A 13716-nucleotide genomic window follows, 5' to 3' on the forward strand; every position below is an offset into this window, starting at 1 on the left:
TGTCCATCCATCTATCCATCCATCCATCCATTCATCTATATGTCTGTCTGTCTATCCATCCATCCATCCATGTCTATTTATCTATCTATCAATCATCCATCCATCCATCCATCCATCCGTCCATCCGTCCATTTATCTATCCTTCAATTATTCTTTCATCCATTTGTCTTTCTGCCTGTCTATCCATCCATCTGTCTATTATCTATCCATCTTTCAATCTTCATTCCCATCTGACTTTTTTTCTGCCTGTCGATTCATCCATCTGTCTATCTTTTCACCTGTCTGTCTATCTTTTGTTCTATCCATCCATTTATAATCCATCTATCCATCCGCCTGTTTATCTATCTGCCTTTCTTTCTGCCTGTCTATCCATCCATCCATCCATCCATTTGCCTGTCTATTTATTTATCTATTAATCATCTATTGTCCATCTATCCATTTGTCTATCCACCAGTCTGTCTGTCTGTCCATCCATCCATACATCCATCCATTCATCCATCCATCCATCCATCCAAACACAAAAGATCAGACAAGCACAGTTTCCTCATATCATAAACCTATATAAAGGCCTGCGGGAGTGTGTGTGCGTGTGTGTGTGCATGTGTGTGTGTGTGTGTGTGTAATCTAACAAACTAGAGTGAATGTGTTTCAGGAGAATAATCTAGAGTAAATTTGAGAAACGTGTGTGTCAGCGCTGGATGTAGATGACGCAGATCTCCCGCAGCTCCGCTCAACACAATATAAGATAAGAATGTTTACACGGGTCGAGTCACACGCTCAGCCTGTACTGTAGCTTGTGAAATGATTACTCTGCACCAGGACTGCACAATATTTGGGTTCGGCAGTGGTCTCGCAATGTGTGTGTATTCGCAATAGCTGAGCAGCACTACACTTCATGATACAGGATTTGTCACTACATTTGTGGATTTGTCACTAAAATTAGACCCATAATGAAGTGAAAGTTACTGAGTTGCATGTGTTTTACGGCTAGTTGATTGTGAGCATGTCAAGAGAGTTTATATTGATTGTAATGATTTGTAGTTGAGTGCATCTGCATAAATGAACAAAATAAAATAGTTTAAGCACAGATGAAAACAACAAATCAAAGATAAAAATGAAAAAAAAAACACTTTATGGTTTTCAGTGGAGTCGAACAGTATTGAAGTACATAAATGCAATATGTTAAAGGTGCAGTATGTAATTTTGACACCCAGTGGCAAAACTAGGTATTGCAAGCCTGTATCAAAACAAATGGAAGCGCAGGTTGCCAGATTAAAGACAAACAGAAGCGAGTCTATCACGCCTAAAGGCTGATTCAAATTATGTTTGATATAAAAGCAACAGCGGGCGAGGCAGTGGCGCAGTAGGTAGTGCTGTCACCTCACAGCAAGAAGGTCGTTGGTTCGAACCTCGGCTCAATTGGCGTTTCTGTGTGTAGTTTGCATGTTCTCCCTGCCTTCGCGTGGGTTTCCTCCAGGTGCTCCGGTTTCCCCCACAGTCCAAAGACATGCGGTACAGGTGAATTGGGTAGGCTAAATTGTCCATAGTGTATGAGTGTGTGTGTGTGAATGTGTGTGGATGTTTCCCAGAGATGGGTTGCGGCTGGAAGGGCATCCGCTGCGTAAAAACTTGGATAAGTTGGCGGTTCATTCGGCTGTGGGGACCCCGGATTAATAAAGGGACTAAACCGACAAGAAAATGAATGAATGAATGAATAAAAGCAACGGCACAAGGAATATTTTCATATTGAAAGGAGTTTTTGTTCCAACAGCACCATATCATAAAACTCGCAACAATCTCTTTAGTTTTAATTTATTTTTATATCTATGTAAAATTGATGATGCTTACAAAACACTAGTAATGTGAGACCATGCTTTTGGCCAAGAAAAGAAGTAAAAACAAATGACCTCCATTCCAGTACACAGATATTTGTCAAACTAATTTTAGATGTTGTTAATCGTGTGTTAAATTAGTTATAGTAGGTAAAACTACTCCTATTATAAAGCCGGGATCATACTGCACTTTTCGCTCCATAGACTTCCATTCACAGGCATGTGTAACCCCGCCGGCTCTACACCACCCAACCCGCTCCGAGCTGGTTTTGAACTAGCGACCTTCCACATGGGAGTCGGGCACTCTACCAAGGAGGCTCTCCGCTTGTTAAGTGGTGACGTGTTTGTGATGTATCTTTACTGTTTCCGTTTCCAAGCCGCCATTCATTTGTGGAGAAAATCATTCGTTTATGATCATGTTTTATTCCTATCACACATTAAAGTAAATCTTACATAAAGTCATAGTGTACACAACAATCTCTGGGCTTGCTGCATAACAAATACCAAAAATTTAACAATTTATAAAGAAATGAATTACTTTCTGGCTATCGGATATTAGGCATGGACATATATATTGCGATCGTGACTTTCGAAAGTATTAAATCGCTTTGTAAACGTTTATTATTACCATTTCATGAGTCTCCCCATTCAGTTGAATAGAGCGCTCGGACCTGGAAGCCGCTCCGCGTGACGTCACACTTAACAAGCGGATAGACCATGGCCTCTAGCATCTGTCGCTAGAGCACCTTTTAGAGGTCAGAGGAGTGAGGTTTACCTGCACAGCACACACTATCATGCCTCCATTACACATGCGAATGCGGCAGACCAGAAACGCAAGCAGGTGTGACAAGTTTCACATTTCATTGCATTCGAGAGTTCAAACTTGGTGAATTCTTACCTGTAAAAGCACATCAGCTGATCGCGTGAGACCAATCAAAGATAAATGACAATGATCAGCTCAGCTACACCTCATGTGCTTTATTCAGTGTTCAATGCTAATAATGTGAGTCTGAATGCCATTTTACATCACATTTATTGCCATACTACTGAAAGCAGCAGCAGATAGTTCAGCTCAGGTCTGGAAAATAAAATAAACTGTTTGAAATTGAACTTCAGAACTGAGACTAAATGCAAACCAACACATATCAGTGATTCAGCATCTACTTTTAATCATGTAAAGAGGTTTAATATGTATTCATTAGACTGTAAACCTGTATACTATTTTGTTGGAGTGCAGTAAGTGCATTATTCTGTGCTTCTGAATGGTTTCGTCTGGTGCAAACAGCCAAATTGCTTATCACTGCGTATCTCGTCATGTAGCGTGTTGTTAAGACACGGGGTTACAGTGTAACCTGCTCACCTAATGTTTACGTTCGTAATATTTATATTATTTGCTAATTAATAACCTCATGTGGAACTCTGAATCTGCGTCTCATTTCAGAGTCTGCTACTGTCCACTAGAGGTCGCATTTCCATCACGGATGCATTCTCAGGGCCCTATCATACACCCGGCGCAAGACGCGGCGCAATAGTCATTTGCTAGTTTCAGGTTTGCGCAAGAGTCGTTTTGAGGCGTTGCGCTACGCTGTTTAAATATGTGCATATGTGCGCCCATAGGCGTTCTGGTCTAAAAAGGAAGGCGTTCTGAGGCGGACCGCTGGCGCGTTGCTATTTTGAGAAACTATAATAGATTTTTCAATAGACCAAAACTAACCCGGTCTAAACTCCAGCGCAGAGTTGCACCTCACTTACACACTGCTTAATACACACAAGAGAGCAATAGGCAAATATCTTTACATATGAAAAATGTAAATATTAAGGATATATATAGGATATAATAAGAATAGATATAGGATATAAATATAAAGAATTAAAATATTACAAAACATATTATTTTCTGGCCTACATAAATATGAAAAATCACTGCTTTTATGTCTTCTTCATCTCGGGAGGCTTTTTCAGTTCATTCATAACAATTTGCTTTTGTATAATGTTATTATTATTAGCAGTATTATTTATTATATCCATATTTATATTTGTTTTATTAAAAACAAGCTTAGATTTGCCCACCTGTCAGGTTTTAGACCATATGGGGCACAGCATGTGTTTTAGGATATAACTCAGGTTTTTGAGCTCATTTTGTTATTTTTGTTCCTTTATTCGTTTGCTGGAAATTAGAACTTAATTTAGAAATAGTTTTGAAACGAATATTTGCGCTTAACAAACAAAATTAATTATTTATAGACTAATTGATGTCTGTGTGTAAAGGTTTCCCTATCCAAGAGCGAAAGTGAAAGTGATCCATTATCTCTCATTCTCACGCAGTAGATGCTCTGTTTAACAGTTTTCTGTTAAAACACTGTGAACTGTTTGCTTGTGAAATGTTCAGTTTTTCCACTTAGACTTACTTTGCGTCCTGTAAATAGTGAATGCGCTCTTGGCGTGACGCAGCTGCTCTTAAAGGGAATGGGAGATGAGACTCTGATTGGTTTATTCTCAAAACACACCTATAACGCAATAAGAAAATAAACTCAACCCTTTTAGACCATGCGCCGAAGCGCAAGGCAGATTTCCCGTCCTTAAATTAGCAATTTTCATTTTAAGAACAGTAACCTAGTATTTTTAACTTTTAAAAGCACAATTTATTTTAATGTTGATGTTTTTTTTATTTTACATATAAGCACAGTACAGTGTTAATGTTCAGACTATTTATAATGTTTAAACTAAAGTGGCTGACAATAATAAATATTCTTAATAATTAATCTGCCACATTTTTGAACTGTGCAGAGTTGTAGCTGCTTTATTGGGCCTATTGCGCTACTGTATTTCAATACTGCTCATTATGGTGGTACTTGGAGAGGCAATTCTTTTCTGAGGTCGTACTTGATGGAAAAGGTTTGAGAAGCTCTGCTCTATTGCATTTTTCTACACTTGCAATTTATTTATTTTCATTGCATGCATGACTGACTTCCCTACAGAGACATCACAATCAATATAAATTAATACCAAATAGAGGTAAAAAAAAAAAAGTCATATATGACTGTAAAACTAAATATCGCAGTGTCAGATTTTTCCAATATCATGCAGTCCTACTCTGACACACAGACATGACAGATTTACTGTATATAAAGAAGTGTCGTCTCACCCCTTGATCTCTGGCGTAGTTGCTGGCTGTAATAAACGTGACGGGACGACTGGAATCCAGAGACTTCGTATGAGAGATCAGCTCCCTGCGCAAAACAGAACAACTCTTAAAAGAGACGATACTTAATGCAAATAGTACAACTGCAAATAGACTCAATTTCATTCAGCTTAGTCCCTTATTTATCAGGGGTCGCCACAGCGGAATGAACCACCAACCCAGTACTGGGAAACACCCATACACACTCATTCACTAATACACTACTGTGTTTGGACTGTGGGGGAAACTGGAGCACCCGGAAGAAACCCACGCCAACACAGGGAGAACATACAAACTCCACACAGAAATGCCAACTGACCCAGCTGGGACTCAAACCAATAACCTTCTGGGTGTAAACCTCAATTAACAGTGTTTTACGATTCACAAGTGTTTATTTGCGGTTGTGAATTGCATTATGGGATGTCAATCTCATAATAATAATAATATCATGTATAAGAAATAATATCTAGAGTAATGAGTGTGTAAAATAACAGAAATGTGCTGCAGTTTATCACAAGGTGTTTGTAGCGTAATATACATCACCAACACAGACAATAGAGCACTGCACACTATTATAAATGTTCAGAAAAGTACATTTCTCTGCCTTTTCATGGTTAAAAGTTGATCTAAAGATCTAGTTCCCATAACGCAATTCAAAAGCAGAAATAAACGGGGAAAAATCAAAACATGAAACACAATATATTGAAAAACAGATTTATTTTAGTGTGTAGAGACTGTATTATTAGACTCGCTGCATGTGAAAATGCTCAGGTATGAAAATGAGTGTCAGAGCAGGTGTTTCTACCTGAAGACATTCATTACACTCGCTGAACAGGAAAGGAATACACACACACACACACACACACACCACTGATTATGATGCATTATAACTGGCAAAACGACAGCCAGACATGAAAACACACACACATATTATCAGTCCCTCCTGGAATTTGCGATTACGGAAAAACAAACGCACACACACACACACACACACACACACACACACACACACACACACACACACACACACACACACACCAAGTAAATGCCACACAATTCAGAGAAGCTTGTTTTTGAGCAGGGTTTTGAGCAGTATTTCAAACAAAATATTGCATTATTGCAATTATCTGTTTGCATGTAACTGTTTGACTGTAGCTGCAATCTAATTCACATATTAAATATTATTGAAAATCAAAATAAATTTAAGATTATTTGTATAGCGCTTAACAATAATTATCATTTCAACCATTATTATTGTGTGTATATATATATATATATATATATATATATATATACTGTGCTGCATCCGACAGATCGCACTATCATGTTTTTCTCTTCTTCTTCATTCTTTTATATCACATTTTACCTGTTTTTTTATGCATTTTCATTATTTGTTTTTATTTTTTATTTACTTGTTTCTTTTATTCTTTTTTATGTAAAGCACTTTGAATTGCCACTGTGTATGAAATGTGCTATATAAATAAACTTGCCCTGCCTTGCCTACATATATATATATATATATATATATACATATATATATATATATATATATATATACACATATATACATATATATATATATATATATATATATATATATATATATATATATATATATATATATATATATATATATATATACACACATATATATATATATATATATATATATATATATATATATATATATATGTATATATATATATATATGTGTGTTTATGTATATATATATATATATATATATATATATATATATATATATATATATATATATGTATATATATGTGTGTGTATATATATATGTGTGTGTGTGTGTGTGTATGAATATATATATATGTGTATATGTATGTATATATATATATATATATATATATATATATATATATATATATATATATATATATATATATATATATATATATATATATATATATATATATATATATATGTACACCTGGCAGTCGTACAGCCTTCTTCACCCTTGTGTATTACTCATATAGAGTGACAGCAGATCAATAAACTCACTACAGTTTGATAAATATTGCAGCTGTTGTCAACATCATGGACTGTTGAGGATTTTTTTTTTAAGCCAGAATGTCGTTGTTGTAGGGACTAAGCTGACAAGAAAATGAATGAATGAATAAACAGCTACAGCAATTTAATAACTAATGTAAATATAGTCTTAATCATATTAGTGATTCCATAAATTTAACCTTCACTAAAGTTATAAAATGTCTCGTCTCTAATTCCTTTAATCCAGGGATTCCCAAACTTTTTTAATCCGGGACCCACCTAAGCAAGTAATTCAATCTCAAGACCCACCATAATATTTTAATAAGGAAAAATGGGTAAAAAAATGTGTCCATTCAAAGCAGTCAAAAGGCTTTTTGGATTTTGCTATTTGATATGCACAAAATGAGGCTCGAACTGCTTTTTGTGGGATGCTGGATGTAACTGTGATCATTTTTTTTGTTGAAAAAGATACTCTTCTTTTTTCAGAAGAGAATATGATGATCAAGCCCCTGGATTATGATCAAGCCCCGTCACATCACAGTAAATTCCACTGCTAGTGTAGTCATAAGAAACTAAATAGCTTTTTGATCGACTACTACAAGCTGGGAAAACGTCAGATAAATATGCCAATGCAAATAACATTATTGCTGAATAGATCTACTATTTACACATTTGCTTGAGGAAGGACTGATGGGGGCAGTTACATTACTATTACTCTTTTCCATAACATCTATGCCCTTCCATAACATTAGCTGACGTTAAAACTAACAGATAGCACTATAGCTATTTATTGATTAGCAATCTGTCAACGTTGGGATGTAAAAAATATGGGACAACAAATAGCTTCAAATGATAGAATACAAAGCAAACATTAGAAAATATTGACAATAAAATAAAAGGTTTAGCCTATTAAAATCAATGGCCTATATAGAAATTAAATAAAGCTATAAAATCTATTTCACTTTAAATTGTATTTGCATATTGATTAAAGTTACTATAGTTATTTAGTGAAGAGCAGCAAATGAATCTCTCATTGTGTTTTGTTTGATAACAGAGGTGTTCATGTAAGAATGCACAGATCTATAATGAAGCATTCGACTACTTTAGTAACTGTTTGTGCTCATTAAAGAGAAAATTAGTTGTGTTTAAAATAAAACATGCAGGACGGAGCAAAAACAAAAAAGAAAAAAACGAAAAAAATAAGCACTTTTCCGACGGTCCCTTACTGAGAGCTCCGCTCTGTGTGAGCTCTCCTGACTAAACGCAGAATGCGAGAGCTCAAACGGAGCAGTGGTCGTAATGTCGAGCGAAAAAAAAAAGAAAGAGACAGCTGTGAAACATAACCAGCTTTGTCTTTTTGTAGGAAACACACTTTAGATCTTGTTAGGGTGAGAGGTTTTTGAGTTATTGCCGTCAATCGTACTGGTTTTGATTCATCTCAATGTAAATATAGCTGCAGCTATGTGACGTTGCGCGACCCACCTTTGTTCACTGTGCGATCCACTAGTGGGTCACGACCCACAGTTTGAAAGCCCCTGCTTTAAACTGTCCAGAACTGCTCACACAATCACCGGTCTTAAAACACATGCACATCATTTTGACTCTATTACTCTTGGCAATTGTGGCTCCAGGTGAACTACAATATCAACACAACATTAAACATCCTGCGATGTGACTATTGCGGATGATGTGCACATGGTGATATCAATGCTGAAAATTTATACTGTGCAGCCCTAATACAAAATACGGCATTATTGCAACTGGCTGTGTGCATGTAAATGAACGGCTGATGTTTAGTTGGTCTTACTTAAAGTAGAGTCCCGCAGGCGGCATTTCAGACGCCGGCTCATTGGCCACCGACCACATGACCACAGACGGATGGTTTTTATCACGTCTGACCAGCTCCTCCATCACGGTCAGATGATGAGCCAGAGAAACATTACCGAAACTGCGTCTGAGACACACACGCACACACACATAAACAAAAACACACATGTTATTTGATTATATTAGGGATGTCCAGCTCAGTCCTGGAGGGCCGGTGTCCTGCAAAGTTTAGTTCCGACCCCAATCAGACACACCTGGGCTAATCAAGCTCTTATTAGGCTTTCTAGAAACATCCTTGCAGGTGTGTTGAAGCAAGTTGGAGCTAAAATCTGCAGGACTCCAGCCCTCCAGGACTGAGTTTGAACACCGCTGGATTATATGATCTCGTCACACCCCTACTTATTGAAAAGTGTGACCGACACAAAGGCACTGAAAGCACGGATAAAAATCGAACTGTTAAAGCTCCTACATGTCTTTAATGCCGACTCCCGGACACTCGTCGATGATGACGATGCCGTGCCGATCCGCCGTCTGCAAGATCTCCTCAGCGTACGGATAGTGACTGGTGCGGAAGGAGTTGGCTCCCATCCACTTCATCAGGTTAAAATCCTTCACCACCAGAGGCCAGTCGAAGCCTTTGCCTCGAATCTGCACGCAAACAGCAGCATTCATGAAAAACATGCTGCAAACCAGGTTATTAGGTGTTGACAGATTATATACGATCTAGATTACGTGATCTGATTACGAAAATCACGCAGTTGTAATTAGAATTGTATTAGATGATATAAACGAATGGCTTGCAACCTGAGTTAGGTTACATATGGGTAGCACAATCGCTTCACAGTAAGAAGTAAGGCGTTTCTGTGTGGAGTTTGCATGTTCTCCCCATGTTGGTGTGGATTTTCTCCGGGTACTCCGGTTTCCCTCCCAAGTCCAACAACATGTGGTACAGGTGAATTGGGTAGGCTAAACTGGCCAGAGTGTATGAGTGTGAATGAGTTTGTGTGGATGTTTCCCAGACATGGGTTGTGTTACGATAACCAGCGATCATTCACTGGAGATCGCTGGTTTCCTCTATCATCATTCACTTCACTTCCGCATTCCCCAGGACTACATTTCCATACATGCACTTCTTCCAATCACGCACGCCTGGTCACTCATCTTCCTGATTACATCACCAGCTGAAACCTGTTACAGAGACTGATTACACACAGTATTTAAGCAGCACACACACTCATTCACATGGCCGAGTCTTGTTTACTGTTAAGTGACATTTCAACGCGTTTCTTCCTGTCTTGTTTCTCCGTGTCTGAACCCAGCTTTGTCTCCTAGTTATCCTGTTTAGCCGCCTGCCTTACGACCTATTGCCTGTTTATTGACTTCGACTCTGGATTTGCCCAAACATACCTGTTCATACCTGTATTGACCACTGCTTGCCTGACTAAAGAATAAACCTGCATATTGGATCCTACCTTCTGTGTTGGTGTCACTCCCCGGCGTTACAGGTTGCAGCTGGAAGGGTATCCGCTGGGTAAAACCAACACAATCTCACGACAATTCGTAACTTTTTTATTTAGTGGCTAATTCGTATAAATTTGTACGATCTAATTGGTACATTTTAGTACGATTTGCTCATCCCCCAATGACGGTTGGGTTTAGGGGTGGGGTTAGGTGCCACGCCTCCTTTTTAAAATCGTACAATTTCGTACGACTGAACTCGTACGAATTAGCCACTAAACTGGCAAAACGTAAAATACTTACATTTTCTCGTGAGATCAGGCTGGTAATACATATGCTGGATAAGTTGGCGGTTCATTCCGCTGTGGCGACACCGGATTAATAAAGGGGCTGAGCCAAAAAGAAAATGAGTGAATGAAACATACATATACAACATTATTGTAGTGTGTGGATAATAAAGCGACAGCGAGGTATATTAGTGTGATTATTGTGAAATATTAACTGTTCATCATTGCACTTTAAACACAAGCTGTTGAGGTTTTTGTTGCTAAAAATAAATATAATATATTTTTATATCTGGCAAAATAGCACAGGATTATCCAACTTGAATGTATGTGACATCAAATAAGGGTTAGCGCAAAAGTTATGCGTTAAGTAATACAAACGTAGTCAGATTACATTGCCATAAATATGTAATAATGTGTAAACTACTCATTTTATCATTTACATTTGTAATCTAATGTAATGTGTGTTTATATAGTGCATTTATTATGTATGGCCATACACTCAAAGAGCTTCACAATCATGAGGGGGGGTCTCTCCACACCACCACCAGTGTGCAGCCTTACTTGGATGATCCAATGGCAGCCACAGGACAACAGCGCCAGTGCGCTCACCACACACCAGCTATAGGTGGAGTGGAGAGACAGTGATAGAGCCAATTCGGTGGAAGGGGATGATTGGGAGATCATGATTGTAAGGGCTGATAGAGGGACTTTGGCCAGGACACCGGGGTTACACCCTTGCTCTTTCACGAGAAGTGCCATGGGATTTATTTTAATGACCACACACCGTCAGGACTTTTATTTTTCAGAAACTAATTGCAATTTAAATTAATCAGCCCAGCTCTGGTTTTATTTCTCTGGTCATTTTTTTTAAACTATTTTAATTCTTTATTATAGTAATTTGTCATTTGAATCCCTATTAATCATTATAAGGCACATGTTCTCCTTTACTTTCATCAGAAACACTAGCATTACAATTTAGCCACGGGAGAAACCTTTTAGTTTATATATAGTTGAATGTATTTGCTATATGCTACTAAAATTAGACTCATAATTACTCAAAAAGAAACCCACAAGAAAAAAGCTGTAGTAATTTACAGTAATTAATAGTGTTTATGAACCATACTATAGTAAAGTACTGAATTAATCTCCTGAGGTAATTAATAATAATTATTAATTTACTGTGGTAACTACAGTAATATAAACAAAAAACCCAATTAGGGATGCTCATTTCGGTTAATTCTGCTAACCGACAACCGCCGCTCGTTAATCGGATATTAACGGTTAACTGGCCAGATTAATATTATTATTATAAATATTTTTAATTGACGCGTTTAAATATTTTATTTTAAATATTGCATTTTAAAATACTGATTTATTTTAACATAGCATATTAATAACAGAACATAAAAACAGAGCATCTTCATGCACATGCAGTGTTTCCAACAGCATAGAAGAACAGAATAAACTAAATAAACAGAATAAAATAAAACCTGAGCTAAATTATTTTCCCCTCAATGATTACAAAACGAAAACACTGACAAATCCTTTTTAAGAACCCGCATAGGCTGTTTTTTTTTTCCAATCATATGTTTTTATCTTCCATCAAATAAAAATAGCAGACTACCTCAAATCGCTCGCTCCACTGAAAATCTGCATTTATTTAATGCTCCACTGTTATTATTATAATCACAAAACCTTTTTACATTTTTAATAGAAATCATTATTTTAAAGATTATGTCTTGATATATGGTTTCCTCGCGATTCAAGTGCGCGCACTGCCTGATGAAAAGACAATGACAACGCATGCAGATGTTGACGGTGGTCTTTTTTATGTCACTAGGAAACGACTGGATCAGCTGGGTATTGATGTTGTAATATTTAATAATATTGTGATATTCAAGATTTGTAAAGTCATACAGCTCTGGATAACTCGAAACAGCAAGCACTAGTTTCTCCTACGTCTTTAAAAGTTCTCTGTAGTTGTCTTGACAACACAAACACTGCTGCTCTGGGATGAGTCACACCCAAAACATTTGCAGCCGTTAGTAAACCATTCAAAAGACGCCCCTCTTAACGCAAAAAAGCCCATTCAATCACCCCGTTATGCAGCCAAACTAAAAATATTTCAAATAATATTTTTTAATCGTTTAACTGATAGCATTATTCGGTTACAAATGCACCCTTTCGGTTAATCGATTATTTTAAGCATTCCTAGACCCAATACTGTACAGATAGAAGTTATATTATACTACAACACACCAGTTTACTATAGTAAAACTAAAGTATACTACATTACAGTTTATTAGTTTACTATAGTTAATACTACAGTATGCTGGAGCATTCATTCACAAAGAGTTGTAAATACTGTAATATATACAGTATAATAAACTATAATATGGTTCAAAAATACTTTATTATTTACTATAAATCACTATATAGTATTTAACAAAAAAAGTCTAAAGCAGAATTCCCCTCATAATAACAGCTGCGTGAGGATCAGTGTGTGTCCGTGACCTTTGACTCTGGCCAAACATCAGCTATGATAACACAACCACAGCACGCAGGCCTGTGGGTAAAGTGGGTGTGTAAACATCTGGATTCAGCTCGTTTTACCACACGCCTGGTTTAAATGGGTCATAAACTGAAAACCCAAAATTCCCTTTATGATTTGATATATTCAGTGGTGTAAAGTAACTCATTACAAATACTCAAGTTACTGTAATTGAGTAGTTTTTCTCAGAAATTGTGTTTGACTAAGTAGTTTTATAAATGTGCATTTTTCCTTCCCTTGAGTACATTTTTACACCAGTATCTGTACTTTTACTTCTCTACTTTCCTTCAACCTCCAGTCATGTACTGTATCTTGTCTATGGTGGTTAGAAAAATCAGTCCTGTAATTCCTGTCCAATCAGATCACACATAGAAGGTAAATCACATCATAATGAACTACCTCAACACATGAGGATTTAGGCGAACACAGCAGCACGGCGATGTGTCTGAATGTGAACGAACTCCTGAAAAAAGACAGCATCTGCCATTCTCTAATTCTCGCACTGCTCTCCCGAAAATAAGGCTTGCAGCACACACAGCTTTGCTGTATGATCGGCCCTGACAAGAT

At 37.0% G+C, this 13716-nt stretch overlaps 1 protein-coding gene across 9 annotated transcripts in view; it reads right to left on the bottom strand.

Annotated features, from left to right (window-relative positions):
• The window catches only part of gusb (glucuronidase, beta), a 48841-nt gene that overhangs the window by 10821 nt on the left and 24304 nt on the right, over nt 1-13716 (bottom strand). For all 9 annotated transcript variants that reach the window (XR_015490736.1, XR_015490734.1, XR_015490733.1 and 6 more), the window contains exons 7-9: nt 9323-9501; nt 8834-8980; nt 4978-5062 (exon numbers count right to left, since the gene is read on the bottom strand). Coding sequence is in view for 1 of the 9 variants with exons in the window: in XM_087253196.1 (XP_087109322.1) it covers nt 4978-5062; nt 8834-8980; nt 9323-9501 (411 nt within the window). In the remaining 8 variants the exon portion in view is untranslated. The remainder of the gene's footprint in view (nt 1-4977; nt 5063-8833; nt 8981-9322; nt 9502-13716) is intronic.

The sequence above is a fragment of the Danio rerio genome, chromosome 5 (assembly GCF_052040795.2).
Source record: "Danio rerio strain M-AB ecotype USA chromosome 5, GRCz13ab, whole genome shotgun sequence".
Taxonomy (NCBI): domain Eukaryota; kingdom Metazoa; phylum Chordata; class Actinopteri; order Cypriniformes; family Danionidae; genus Danio; species Danio rerio.